The 14683-nt window shown below is 45.7% G+C and overlaps 1 protein-coding gene across 3 annotated transcripts in view; it reads left to right on the top strand.

Moving 5' to 3' along the window:
• The first annotated feature begins 4879 nt into the window (after positions 1 to 4879).
• The window catches only part of SLC4A11 (solute carrier family 4 member 11), a 144474-nt gene continuing 134670 nt past the window's right edge, over positions 4880 to 14683 (top strand). For all 3 annotated transcript variants that reach the window (XM_062619971.1, XM_062619972.1, XM_062619970.1), the window contains exon 1: positions 4880 to 5095. In XM_062619971.1, the coding sequence (XP_062475955.1) occupies positions 4954 to 5095 (142 nt within the window). In that variant the 5' untranslated portion in view covers positions 4880 to 4953. The remainder of the gene's footprint in view (positions 5096 to 14683) is intronic.

The following is a 14683-nucleotide window of genomic DNA, read 5'->3' as shown; positions in this document are numbered from 1 at the left end:
GTTGTTATTGTTGTTGTAGGCCATCCTGATTTTCAGCTTCCATTTCCACAGCAAACTGCCTTGTGAAATAACTCCCAGCAGTGTGAAGACATTGACAAATACCAGCACTGCAACAGAACAGCGTCACTACAGCTGGAGATTCTCTGGGTGTTTTATGTGGTTCATGGAGAATGCACACTACAAAACTGCAAAGGCTTTCTAGGAAAATGAAAGAAATGTTTTATATGGCACAGGGTACTCAGCGCATCCAGTTCTCATGGTCCAGAGCAAGTCCAGTTTGTGTGCATCGTGCTCCTGTCTCACTTACAGCCTCGGCTCCATCTTGCCACCACATCAGCCAAGGTGAAATGCCACGTAGGGCATCCCAAAAGCCACATCACCAGCCTGTGTGGTGGGACATCCAAGTGGGGCTGATCTGCTTCTGATGGGCCCAGGATACAGTGCAGACACAGAGCAGGACATCAATATCAAACTGTGTTATGATGGTACCACTTCCACTAAAGCAATGACAGCAAGGGGGATGCAAGTGATCTCTGTACTTTAACCTACTGAAATCCCTCCATAGAGTTTGGATCCTGGCTTAAAAGCCAAACTTCACCAAAACATCACACACAGACCTCCTGCTCCCATTCGCATCTTGCTCCTGCTTACTGGCTAAGTAAGTAAGTACAATGCAAGAGCTGTAAGACTGCTTTATAGTGCATAACTAACTTCTAGAGAGGCTGTAGCTCACAACTCTGTCTTTAAAAACATATTTTACAGCCCAACACCCTTGATTTCCAGGAACTCATGAATAGAGAAGATATATTGTTCTTGGTAACTAAATAATATCGTTAGAACCGTTACGAATCCTGCAAAGATTATTCCTGTCTACCTAATTTAATCATGTAACAATGACTATTACTAACTTGCCTTGTGCTGTTGCCATTTGAGATTATGGCCCTGGATGCGTGGGTAGCTATTATATGATCCAGTTCTTGTAAATGTGCATTACCCTTAAGTGCTCAAATGCCTGTCTTTCAGTTAGCTCCCTGAATTTACCCATTCCAGGGCACTATGGTGAAACTGAAGAAGAAAATGAGGAGTTCAGGGAACAGCAGAGAGATTAACTCCTGTCCTTGGCATATGGATTAGCGTCTCATGGCTGAGTTCTCACCTCTAGTCACACAAGAGATCCAGTTGAAGCTCTTCCTATGATCAACAATAACATCGCTCTGTGTGGCTTCTCGAGTGGCTATAAAAGGTTTGAACTCCTCAACAGCATGGTCACCCCTATGTGTCCTTAAGGAAAGTTATGTTTTTGAAACCCACAAGTTTCAGTTAATTTTGGCTCCATACTCTCAGGCTCTTGTAGCACAAGTTGTCACCTTCTGAGGAGAAAAAGTGAATCCTTGTCTGTCCTCATTGTCAGATCTTGACAGTGTGCTCCCAGCCTTCACCTCAGAAATGTGCTGTATTGAGCGGACGGCACTCCCTTGTGCGGCTGTCTGACCTCCCCCTCCACACACAGCTTCATGTCACAGGCCTCATTTCCTTAGGAAACTGGTTTCTAGGGGGAGAAAAGTCCTCTACCCATTTCTCTCCTTCCTTGGTAAGGAAGAAACAGTGCATTTTTTCCCTGATCACAGATTTGAGCTGAAACAGACAAATCCATTGGAGTCCCACAAATAAAAAAGAATAATAAACATGAAGTCTGCTTTACTTTAAGGTGAAATCACTGTCAGGACAGTATCAGCCTCAGCAGAATATGTTTCATGCAGGCAAAGTCCCTGCAGAGAACAGAGCAGGACTAGGGCTGGGGTTCACCCGGGTCTGTAAGGGTGACCGCTGAAGGAGCTTAATGTATTCCACCTCACTCTCATTGCTCTGCTGCAGTGGTGTTTATCCTCTGCGCTACAGGAGCAGATAACAGTAGTTTCTAGGCATCTCCAGCAGGAAACAATGGTGTTTCTGGTGTAAAGAATGGAAAATAGGAAACATTAGCAGCCTCCTTTACTAATGCAATGGGGTACATAGGAGCATCCTGTGTGAACGTACATGTTATTCCCACCCTACTCTTCCCTGGTGTAACATTTTACTCCTTGTCCTGACTCCAGCAGAACCACAAGACTACTGATTTTCTGCAAGTTCCATTAGAACAGCTGAGCAGAATTGGGAGACCACAGAAACCTCCTATGCACTCTTGCTCACATGGCACGTCCTTGTGGATAGCAACACACATCTCCTCACCCCAAACCCATAGGAAAGCAGACATCTGTGTTCAGTTATTGCCACAGCTATTTGGTTTTGAATCTGGTTTTAAGTGAGAAGGGTTGAGGATGCCAGATTCTGCTCTGGATGTAGGTGTTCACATAAGAGCAGCTCAGGTACTCAGTTACCAAGACGTGTGTGATGGCATCCTCCTGCCTTCTTGAGCTGCTACATGTCTTCATTAAACACTAAATGAATGATGCTCCATCTTTCACACTGACAACACCTCTGTGGAGTTATTGCTTTTCCTACCAAAATAGCAAGACAGATCCCAATTAGGGGTTGTAAATGAGACCAGCCAGAGGAAATCCCACTTGATGGATGACCTGATCTCTGATTTGAGTCCTAACACGCTGCAGCAGAATGCTGGCACCAGTTGTGTTGTAGAGTATAACCTAGCTGTCAGGGGCAACGTGTTTGAGAGCTGAGGTAATTTCCATGCTGGGTGGAAACTATTTTCACAGTGGAATTCTTGCATCTCATTAATTATGAGTGATTTTACAAAGCAAATGGGCTGGAGGATATCCCCTCCCCGTTAGTGGGCAGCGTGGTAGAGGTGTGCAGTCCTGGCTCTGTGCCTGCCAATGAGTCAGTCCCTGTAGAGATTTGCCACAAAATAGAGTCACCTACAGAAAACGGGGGCTCCGATGGAGCATCTCCTCCTAATCTCCCAGGCTCACTGCAGCAGTTATACAGAGGGAGTAATAACACTATCCCCATCATTTCAGAGCTCTTTGTGAGCCCATGTATACTACCATATGCAAACCAACATGGATTTTGCTCTCCAAGAAGCCATGCCATCTTCAGAGCCAAGATTGAACGATGGTCTTTAAGTAAGACCAGCTCCACACTGAGTATGGAGGAGATAAAGACATAGCAAATAGTTTTCTTTTTAGTGAAAGGCTCTGATGAGAGGAGGAACCCCTAATATCTGTAATTGAGCAAATCCAGATCACAGTGAACAGGTGAGAAAATACAGGTGGGTAAAGAGCAAAACCTGGCAACTTTAATGATGTTTTCTGGATTATTTTTTTAGACCCAATGTAAGACCCAATATAACACAAGAGGGACATGGAGCTGTCAGGGCAAGTCCAGAGGAGGCCACAGAGATGCTGTGAGGGCTGGAGCAGCTCTGCTCTGGAGCCAGGCTGAGAGAGCTGGGCTGGGGCAGCCTGGACAAGAGAAGGCTCCTCAAGGGGAGACCTGAGAGCAGCTCCAGTGCCTAAAGGGGCTGCAGGAAAGCTGGAGAGGGGCTTGGGACAAGGGATGTAGGGACAGGCCAAGGGGAATGGCTTGAACCTGCCAGAGGGGAGACTGAGATGAGCTCTTAGGCAGAAGCTCTTCCCTGGGAGGGTGCTGAGGCACTGGCCCAAGGTGCCCAGAGAAGCTGTGGCTGCCCCATCCCTGGCAGTGTTCAAGGCCAGGTTGGACACAGGGGCTTGGAGCAAGCTGCTCTAGTGGAAGGGGTCCCTGCCCGTGGCAGGGGTTGGAGCTGGAGGAGCTTTAAGGTCCCTTCCAACCCAAACCACTCTGATTTTGTGAAGAAGCAAATGATGAATATTTGCACCTGGTAACATGAGGACTGTGTGACACAGCCCTATATCATATAGTACAAAAGAATGAGACAATATAATACAAAAGAATGAAATAATGAAATAGATGCCATTTAATACAAAAGGGTGAGATTTACTGTCACTTGAGTAGGTATTTGTGTGTATGTTTTTTCTCCTCAGAAACTGGGATTAAAGCCTCTCCCTGAGATACAAAGTCTGTAATGATACTGACCAGTTGATTTTCATTTCTTTTAGTATGGTTCCTTGACATTTTCTATCTTATCAATATCTTGTCACTTTTTTGAGAGAAAGATAAACATGCTCTGATACCAGGACAAGAACCTTACTGTGGAGAAGCATCAGGAGTGTGGGGTTGTACCAGAAACCCTATATATAATCCAGAAAAACATCCCTTGGAATAACACTGAAAAAGCAGGGAAATGAGAAAGAGCTAAATGCAGACTTAGCTGTATGGTCTAAGCTTTCCTTGTGTATATATATAGGGAAATACATATTATATATATCATACATACATATATTTTTATATATATACCTTCAGGTAGTTCCCCAAATATCCCAATTCCTTTGGGGATCTTTCCCTTTACTTATCACTAACTATAGCTCCTCTAAACCTCTCCCTTCCCTAAACAATACCCCTGTAGAAGAGGCCTGGTCAGCTCCTGCCTGCAGGTGAACCCAGTTTCCCCATCAGGCTGCCCAGCATCACTTGTGTAGCCTCCATCCCACCCCAGTATCTGCTGTGTTTTCAAACCCCATCCCATGAAGCAGCAGCTAACCCATCACTGCTGCCTCATCAACAACCCACCAAGCTGAACATCTCCAGCTACTCCTCATTGACACATCACCACTGCCTGGAGGAGAGATGCTGTCTGGCACACCAAGTACTTGAGTTTAACCTCCCCAGGCAAGCGAAGCCTGGGCTGTTGGACCACTGAGTTTAACCCAGTGAGCTGAAGAGCTTCCCGCACCATAAAGTGGAAATTAGCTTATAGGAAACAGCTGAGGGTAAAGGCTAGGGTGGGTGGGGAGGAAGATAACCTCATTAGAGGACCTGGCCACCTTACCCTGTGCCCTTTTTTCTTCTCTCGTGGTGGAGGGCAGCTCTTTCTCTAGGGCTTGTGGTGGGGTGATGAATGGGGTGGCTCCTCTGGGAGTCAGCAGGAAAGGGGGAGAAGGAGGGGGCTGCATCCTCCATCTCCTGAGCCCTGGGAAGATGAAAACTGAGTCAATAGAGGTTCTGATTGATGAAAACGGGTTTTCTGCCCAGCAAGGTAAGTTGTGCCTTTTGTCTTTTGCTGTTTTCTTGTCTTTTTGTGGCTGGTTTAACTCAAGGGAGACAATGGAAGCGATGCAGTGAGCGTTTGTGTTTTGTGTGAGGCTGGTAGAGCAAGTGGAATGCTGTTGAACAGCCTGGTTAAAGGGCATCTGGTTTCTGGTTTTGTTTTGTTTTATTTTTTATTTTTAAAGGATTTGGGGAGTTTTAATGTCTTTTTGAGGAGCCCTGTTTGTCTGTGGTGCCTTTCCTGAGAACAGCAATGCTCAGGGGTCATCGTAGAGGCCTCACTGTAAAGGGAGGAGAGTGAATGGACAAAGCTGTGGGATGATGTGAACCAAAGAAAGGGACAGAGGTGAGAAGTAAATTCTTTCCCTTGAATACAAAGGATGATGTAGGGGATTGCTCATTCAATTATTATTAATATTCTAACATTAAGTTGCTATTAAAAACCCCCTCCCTGTTACGCATCCCACAACTGACTTGTACTCTTAGCTTATAAAAAGCCATTGGCAGAGAGGCTACACCACAGCCTGGGAAGTGGGGAAGCCAAGGTGATGAAAGGCTCTGTCTCTTCTCCCTTAAGTGGTGGCATCTCTAACTGTGCTCTTCAAGAGAAAAGGTGGCTATTGCAAATAGCTCCTGGCTTGCTGCTCTTCAGAGGAAGAGCCAGCAAAGCTCCTTGTGCCTCCTGTGGTAGCTTAAGCTTGTGGACAGGGTGATGTATGAGCTGTTTGGGTTAATGCTACGATTTTCCTCGCTGGGAGAAGTTAAGTGTATGGGTTGGAGACCAGGCAATGGTGGTGCTTGGGGGTTTCACACAATGCCCAATGAGAGCCTGGGCTGGAGGGGGATGAAATAAACTGAGTGTGAAAGGAGCTACAAGCCCTTGGTCATCAGGGATGAGGCCACAACCTGTGTGATGCTGTGTTGGGGGCCTGGCACAGCTGCCTTGGGAGGCAGAGATGATGAAGCTATGGGAATGGACCCTGTGCAGTGATTGTTCCTCCATCCACTTATGGGAGCAGCCCTTGGGCTGTGCATGTTACCTCTGGCTAAAGAGCCACCTTTATATGAATACTGATGGTAGGGCAATGGGGAGACTCATTGTTCCAAGAGTGATTCTCTTCCTTTATCTTGATGAGAAGAAACAATAAGTAGATCTTGGTGGGTGAGGTTACTCCTGAAGAGAAAGAAAGAGGGATGTGGGTAACCATGAGGTGGGATCTTGTATGTAGGTGAAATGAAGGGGATTGAATGTCTGGTCCTTTGTTTAATCCTTACATCAGGTCTGGGGTACAGGCAGCTGAGATGAGCTCAAGAGAAAATGTTCCTAAGTATGCAATGAGATGTCTAGGAAAATACCCTCAACCCCTGAGGTTGCTGTTGATGTGGGGTGCTCTCCTACCTAAAATGTTGTGATTGTAGCTGGTGGGCTGCTGTTTGTGAGAGGCTCAGATGTGTCTTGGCACATAGTAGTTAATTCAGTCACCTGCTGAACCCACCCGTGTGTCACTCCTGCTCTGGAGTTCAGATGTACTCTGCAACCCAGGCATCCAATACTTGTTTCTGCTGCTTAGGACTTGATTACAGGGTAACAGCTGTGAAAGGAGGCACTTTGCCTCCTTCCCAGGGGATCTAGGTATATTGCTGTGCCCCCTGCTATTGTAGGGGAGAGGCTATAGAGGAGCAAACTGTCCTCCTTGGAGCTGGAAAACTTCTCTCTGCATGGCCCTGGGAGACAATGTGAGACTGAACTTCCCCACAGTTTAATCTTTAAAGCAGTAATCTCATTTGCTGAACTGAGACATAGAACTGACCCAGAATATGACAGTTGCCTCCTGTTCCTTGCAGCAAATAGGAGCTGCAGTTCAAGAGCTGAAGGCCCCTGTTATCTCCCTCCTGATGAATGTCTCCTGTGATGCCATATGCTGTCCCTGTAGATCAAGCTATGGGGTGGGACTCGCATGGGAACCCCACGGGAGACTCTGGGTAGCAGAGAAGACATTTGCCTTTCATAAATCAATTGGTTGTGATAGAAGAGCTCCCTCTGGGGAAGCAGTGGCTGGGAATCTTCTAATGAAGTGTGCCCGGCCAGGCTCCTCTTCCTGGGAAAGCCATGGTTCAGTGGGTGCCTTTCAACTCTGAACTTCACAGTTCTCTGGTATTTGAAGGTGCCATTAGCTGGAATTCTACTGTACTGCAAGTGTTCCTCTAAAAAAGGACTGGCACTTAAAACTTCAACTCAGACTTTAAAATCATCCTTTCTTTCTTGATGGGATGAGATGCATCGTCTGCTTGGTCTGCAAGTTGCATTCCTGTTTCCCTGGTTGCCCTTTGTCATCCATCCTTAAAAAACCAAACCCTAAATCCTCTGTTATTTAACCCACTGACCAATCTTGACTGTGTTTGGTGGGAGTAGGCAGCCTGGAGGTTTTTTGGTTCCTTGTTCTGACCACTTCTGTAATTATTATTTCTAGTAAAATGGGAATCTTCAGTTCCCAAAACCTGCCAGCAAAGGAGAGGGGGGTGGAAACTGGAGTTGGTTTCTTTACTACATTCTGGTTTGCAAACCTAGGGAAGGATTTCCCATGTCAGAACCAAGGGCAGATGCTCTAAACCTTCTTGTCTGCATTACCTTGGACTGATGTGTACTATTTTGAGATTAGCTTGAGGGAGAAACGGACAGGATGCTTGTTTTGCCTTATAGGATAAGAGTGAGAAGCACTGGATAGCCTCTGGATTGGGGTGTTGGTACCCTGTCTGGGTAAAAATGGAGGATGGTGTTCTTGTGAGGCCTCAGGTAGATGGTTTTGGGGGAAAAACTAGCCACATCCTACTGCTTATAATTGAGAAGTGATAATTCAATCAATTGGGCATTTGACCCTTCATCCCATGACCAACCTAAAGTACAACTACTCAGTCAGTCAGTGCGTTAGAGGGTTCAGCAGCTACAGTTACCTGCCAGAAGCTTCTACTTCACACAGGTATATGCACATAGAGTGAGCTGCCCTTTGCCAAACCCTTGTTCAGTCCCATAATTTACTGGTATTGATGTAGAACTGACAGTTCAAGTTCCCCCCCCCCTCATCAGAGTGCAGGGTCAGAATCAGGTGAAGTAAGATATAATGCTAATCATCCCATCTGCATGCTCGTGGCAGGAATTGAGGTAAGGGACATGCTGATATCCTCAACCATACAATATGTATGCTAATGTAGGAGACTGAAGGGTGATGTGGGCTCCAGCTTAGCCATAGGCTTCTCCTGGTCTTGGTAGGGGACAGACTTGCATAATACAGAGGACAGGAGGGGTTCCCATCGTCAGAAACAGTGCCTACACTTAAGTATTTCCTTGTGCCTGCTCAACATCTCTGGTGTTGCACCTTGGATGGGTGCGTGGTATCTGAGATCAGCTTGGAGAGGAACAGAGACTCTTCATAAAGCAAAACATCAACAGGATGTTTGGAGAGAAAGAGAGACTCTTCATAAAGCAAAACATCAACAGGATGTTTGATGTTTTGCTTTATAACATTAGAGTGAGAAACACTTAATAGCCTCTGGTCTGGGATATTGGTGGCCTCTGGGTAAAAACAGAGGTTGGTATTCCTGTGAGACCCCAAACAAATGATACTTGGGGGGGGGAACCAACCACATTGTGCTGTTCATCATTGAGAAGTGAGCTCATAGTTCTTTTTATTTTCTTTATCTTTTGGTTTTTATATTTTTATTTTTTAAATAAAAAGATATCTTCATCATTTAATTTTTTAAAGGGGGGTACTCCCCAGGAGAAACCTCTTTTGTGGAATGAAGGTTACTGTGTTGTAAGGTGTTGTAGCTAGCACCTACTGACCTCCATCAACCTACTGAGAGGGTATGGATGTACTAGGTATAATGGCTCAGCAGTACTCGGTGAGGAAGCTATGTGGGTGCAGCATCCTTCAGCCACACACCTGGTGTATGGACAAGAGGATATGCTGTTGGGAACTGAATCTGCTCTGTAAATGCTATGATAAAGCAGCTGGAATGGTCTGCTGGAGCTTGGAGAGACCACTTCACCCATCTCCCTCATAAGCCCTGGCAAGGGGCTGATTCATTCTCATATCTGGGGTTTACTGATCTCACTGTGGCTCTTTCTAGAAGCTCTGGTGCAGTTGGAATTAATGGATGTAAGTTCCCAGAACAAAAACACTTACATCAGCTGTTCCCATTAAACGGAATTAAGGCCAAAACCTCCAGATGTCACGCATTGGGGTTGTTTTATCTTCATTTGACTATAGGAACTCTTCCTTCACAATTCTCAGCTAATGAATAGAGCAAAAGGCAGAAATCTGCACTGGGTTATAAAGAAATGAATGTGTTTTTAAAAGCATAATGCATGTTGACATGGGTGTGTTAGGGCTTGTGGCTGTATCCATCTAGGCAAGGGGTGTATTAAGAACACATGGAAGCTGTGAGTGGTGCCTGGATGGCCAATGTAAAATAGCCTATAGGTATTCCATCTGAAACATCCATTTTCAGCATGTGCAGAACATCTTTGCTGATGGCATCTCTCCTCCTGCGGGTGGTACTTGTGCTGTCGTGCTCTTGCTCCCGCCATGGCAATGTGATGTGTGTCTAAACCTGTTAGCTGGAAGACTGACTGGTCAGGACCCGCTGCTCCTGCTGTGAGAACATCTTGATTGCTGGCTTCCTCATGCTAATCAAATCAAGCTCTTTGCTTAATTTAATTGAAACAAAGAGGGATCTGATATGTGGCATCTGTCAGCAACTTCAGAAGGAGGTAGGGATGCAATTTGTGTGGTAGGCAAGAGCATTTGAAGTATTTCCTAGAATGCCATATTTCATGGGAAATGCCTTTAATTGGGTTTGGATATTTCCATGCTTCCTTACCAGACTGCAAGTGGGTTGCTCAGCTTGATGCCAGGATGGAACAGCTCCTTTGTCAAGTTAATGAAGAAATAAGCTTTTATAAAATAAAACTATTACCTGGCTAAGCTTTCTGTTTCCATAGTTGGATCCGTGGTGTCTTCTTTAAAATGTGTTCATTGTACGTTAAACATGGTTATTATGCAGGTATATAATTATACATGTGTAATTGGTAATGAAAAAGTCACAAAGCTTTTGCAGCACAAGGCTACTGCAAACATATAAAGAGGGTTTTAGAGGAGGGGAGGTTGAGGGGTGATTTTCCTACCCAGAGTGTTGACTGGAATTGGAGCCAGTGATACAAGGAGGATGAAGGCTGTGAAATGTTAACACCCTGGTTGGTGGATGCCATTGGAGGATCCAGCTTCTGCTGTTGAACATGGTGGTGGTGCAGAACTGAACTGCGTAACAACTGCCCCCAGCTGCCTTCCTGGTTTTGGTGTAGGGCAGAAGGAAAACTGAGGCTTTAGCTCCCTACAAAAGTCTTTGAAAAGCCTCAATTAAATGGGTAGCATGAGAAATGCTGCTCATATACCTAAGCAACTTCTTGTTCTTAGATGAATGGAAGACTTTGAGAGCAGAGGGACTTGCAGCTCTCATGGCTGGTGAACGTGTTGCTGGTGGATGTGGTGTATCTGTCCCACCAGCCTGAACTTGCATGGTCTGTGATGTGTGCCAACCACCCTCAGTCATTGAGCATGAGCCGAAATTGAACTTGCATGTATTGAACTTTGCTTGGAATGAAGTATGTGCAATGACACGTGCAAATGCCTAACTGAATGTGGATTCTTCATAAAGCTGGTTCAAGTGTTGCTTCCCTAATGCTTCTGTACTTGATGGCTCCTGATGCAGGGCTGGGAGATGCTGGTCTGTGGATGAGGATGGTAGAGTAGATACAGGAAATGAAGCTTTGTGGTGGGCAATCAAAATGGGTAAGTTACACGGCAGTGCTGGCTGCACAACATGAAAGGATGCAGGGGTGAGAGGCTGGTGTGATCAGAGCTTGGGAGGCTGCAGATGGGCAGATCTGCAGGTGAACTCCTCAGTTTACCTGCACCAGCAACACTTTCCCCCTCCGTGCACTCATTTTGTGATGTTCACATCTCTTTAAAACTGCAAATGGTACAGGCTCTTTGCATGCTGATTTAAGTTATTGAAAGGAAAATGTCAGATAACTAGTTCATCTAGTTGAAATTTCCCTGCTGATTGCAGGGGGTTTGGAGTAGATAACCTTTGAAGATCCCTTCCAACCCAAACCATTCTGTGATTCTAATCATACTTCAGCGGTAGAGTAGTGAGAACCCTGACTGAGATGGCTCCATTTGTCTTGCTACTTCCAGGAGTGCCTTGCAGCTTTGTTAGCTCAGGCTGCCTGGTGTTTGAGGTCACTTGCATGCTAGAACAATGCGTGAACTCGTATTTATTTTAACCCAGGCCGGGTTGTTGGGAGCTCCTGTTTCTCCTCTTAACCATGCAAATGTTTTATGAAGTGAGTATAAAGTCAATAAACACTTCCTGTTTAATGTCTGCCTCGCTGCCTTATGAAAGATGCTTTATAAAAACATCGGATCTCTCGCCCGGCACACGGCTTATCTCTGGTTCCCTGCTAAGCACGCTATCAAAACTCATCTAGTAGGGAGAAAATAGCCCAACTGAAAGAGAAAATAAACTTGTGTCTTCCTCTCAGCGATGCTGAATAGATGATGCACTAACACAGCATATTGAAATTGCTCTGAAAGTGGGTTCTGGAGCCAGCTGGGCTTCAAATCCTGATGGAGAAGCTCATGGGGAAAGCTGGACTGCACCTAGTGAGGAAAGCGAGCACCCAGCTTGTTTCTCTCTCGCTGCTGTTCAGTGTGACAAATGAAATCTGAATAATTACTATGTAAACTGAGGGCAGTTGTTGAATCTGAGAGGGCTGAAAAAATATGTGCTTTTCAGCTCTGTTTGCTCTGTTGCCGATGTCGAGCCGCGTTGATCGTGGTTGGCATCTTAATAGCGTGGAATACGGCAAGCATTCCTATTCAAAGAGGTAGGCAGGTTCCTGGTTTGCATGACTTTGCAAAGTTGTGTTTGGCACAGTCAAATCTGGCACAGGCTCACGGCTGGCAACAGTCTGATACCAGCAAGAGCTTTGTGCTGCCAACGTCTGTCTGCACTTGGCCAAGGCAACCCTAGGCCAAAGGTGGGTGCAGGTATAAATGAGGTGATGCAGATCAGAACCTTGTCTTTGCTCTTCCTTTTGTGCAAGCTGTTGGCAGGTGTGTCTAGTAGGTATTGGCTTTGAGTTTGCTCTGCTTGTGTGTGTGTGTGTATATATAATATATATGCATTATAAAAAAAAACCTTATTTTTAATTATTCCCAGACCTCTGTAGTACTATTTTTAGTTGAGTGGAATGGCTCCTGTGGGAGATGTTATTCAAGCTTTTACTCTGCTCCATCAGGTGAAATATCACCTAACAAATGCAGCTAACACGTAATCTATGAAGCAAGGAAGATGACTTGGTGAAGGAAAACACTGATAATTCCTTTTCCTTAGTGGTTGTGTGCATGCCTGTATCATATCTTAAGATGGCAGTGATTTGTTTCAAACTCTCTGATCCTCTGGAAGATATTTCATGACAATAATAGGATAGCAGCTGGATGGGGCTTGGAGCAACCTGGTCTAGTGAAGCTGCCCCTGCCAGTGTCAGGGGTTGGAACTGGATGAGCTTTAAGGTCCCTTTCTACACAAACCACTCTGATTCTACAAGATTCTTTATTCTGTGCAACCTCAGTTCTGATTTGCAGGGCTCCTGCACCATTGGCTGTCTCTGCTCAGCAATTCTAACTTGACTTGTGTATTCAAACAAGGTTAAAAAGGACCCCAGCCTCACAACTGCCTGTAGCTGAGATACTAGTAATGGGATGTGGTGAATTTAAAAGTCAGGTTTATTCTTCCTCCAGGTTCTTTTCCTTTCTCCACCTAAAGCTTGGAATATATAACTCAGCCTCTTGTGCTCCTATTGCAGCCTGGACTGCTGAAGAAGTTATGCCTGCAAAGTTTAGTTAGGGCAAACCTAGTTCTCCCATCCTCTATGATATTTCTGACTCTTCTTCCAGTAGGCAGCTGCATTGGATGTGCCTTTTCCCTTGCAAGAGAGCCCCTGCTGTTCAGCTACAATGATTGCTCTGATGAGACCTTACAGGTAATGTCCTCTGTGTTTTGCCCTGCGTGGGAGAGACTGAGTGGAGATGAGTTTAACAAGTAGCCTCTAGCACAAATGCTGTTTTATTGCTCTAAAGCTCCTTTGTGCCATTATAATTAAAAATAAAGGTCAGGCTTAAGATAATGCCTCCCACTCTGAATGTGTTGTATCATAAAAGTGGACAGGCTGTGAATAGACAAGGCAGCAAAGCTGCTGGAGGTGGAGCTGTCAGGCTGATGTTGCTGTGCATGCATGACTGCTTGCTGGCTTATGCAAATCTGAGCTTGCATTGGGCTCTCTGGTTTCAGAGCCTCTCAAATAGGTTGGAGATGGCTCCCTGCCTCTGAAGTGCACATGAGGAAGGCTGCTGATAGGTGCTGACAACAGCCCATCCCTCGCCAGGGTTAGTTATATGCAGCCGTGGCGAGTCTGGATAGAGAGAATCTGATTCCCCCTTTGGATGTGGTGAGGTCACAGTCAACAGACACCGTGTTTCACAACTCCCATCTCAACAGCTCCCAGTCTGAAGGAACTGGGATGTGTGATAGCTGGAGCCTGAAGAGGATTGCTTCCTTTTGAATGGCTCTCGGTGCAGATACAATCTGCTGTTGCTTTTGAAACGGCTTGCATGACAGCAGAGAAATGTTTTGGTCCCTTTCCCACCTGGAGGGAGGGACCAAAGTGGATGCGCTTAATGCATCATCTGGCTGAGGCTCCTGTGTTCCCTGACGCCTTTAGGTGATAAGATCTGGTAGGTAGGCTCCAGAAACCCTGCAGGGAGTCCTAGCTAGCTGCCCTTGCTGGCATCCAGTTTGCTAACTGCAGCGCTATAAACCAATGCCCAAGAGAGCAGTGGAGAGTGGCTCCAGGACAGAAAAGAAGCCACAGTCTAGCCTTGGTTAACACTTTTCTGTTTCATGTCTGTGTTCACAGCAGCCTGCAGTTAGGCTGCTGTTTGTGATCTTTGCTCTGAGGCTGTGATGCTCCCAGTGTGACCATAAGCATCTCCAGGGACCCCCTCTCCTCTCGCCTGAGAAGGCTGCTGAAATCTCAGCTGAATACATTTGGTTTGATAGGGGGGGCACAGTTACCTTGTCACTGCTGCTGAACTCGGTGGTTGTAGGCTTTGAAATGCAAGTCACGAAGACAGTTGAAAGGAAAATACCAGCTTGGGTGTAGCTCTTTCTTTGAAAGACCCCTCTGTTTTTCATTAGTGTTCTGGGGCTCTATAAATCTCTGTTGTTAAAAGCCTTGAGGTGAGACAGTGGACTCCTGGTGGTAAAAGTATGGTCATGATGGCAGTAAGAAAGTACATGTTTTGCTACTATACCTTGGTTAAGGCATACAATACAGCAAGGGGAAGCTGTTCAAATGCTTCTCAATCCAATAAGCCACTGCTGTGTAGAGAGTCTGTTTGCAGGGTATGCCTTGGCTTGAGGTACTTGGGTGGGCAAACACCACTAGTCCAGA

This window comes from Pezoporus occidentalis, unplaced genomic scaffold, assembly GCF_034315485.1.
Source record: "Pezoporus occidentalis ecotype Australia unplaced genomic scaffold, CSIRO_AGI_Poc_V1 ctg217, whole genome shotgun sequence".
NCBI lineage: Eukaryota > Metazoa > Chordata > Aves > Psittaciformes > Psittacidae > Pezoporus > Pezoporus occidentalis.
This window is presented reverse-complemented; position numbering and strand designations above follow the sequence as displayed.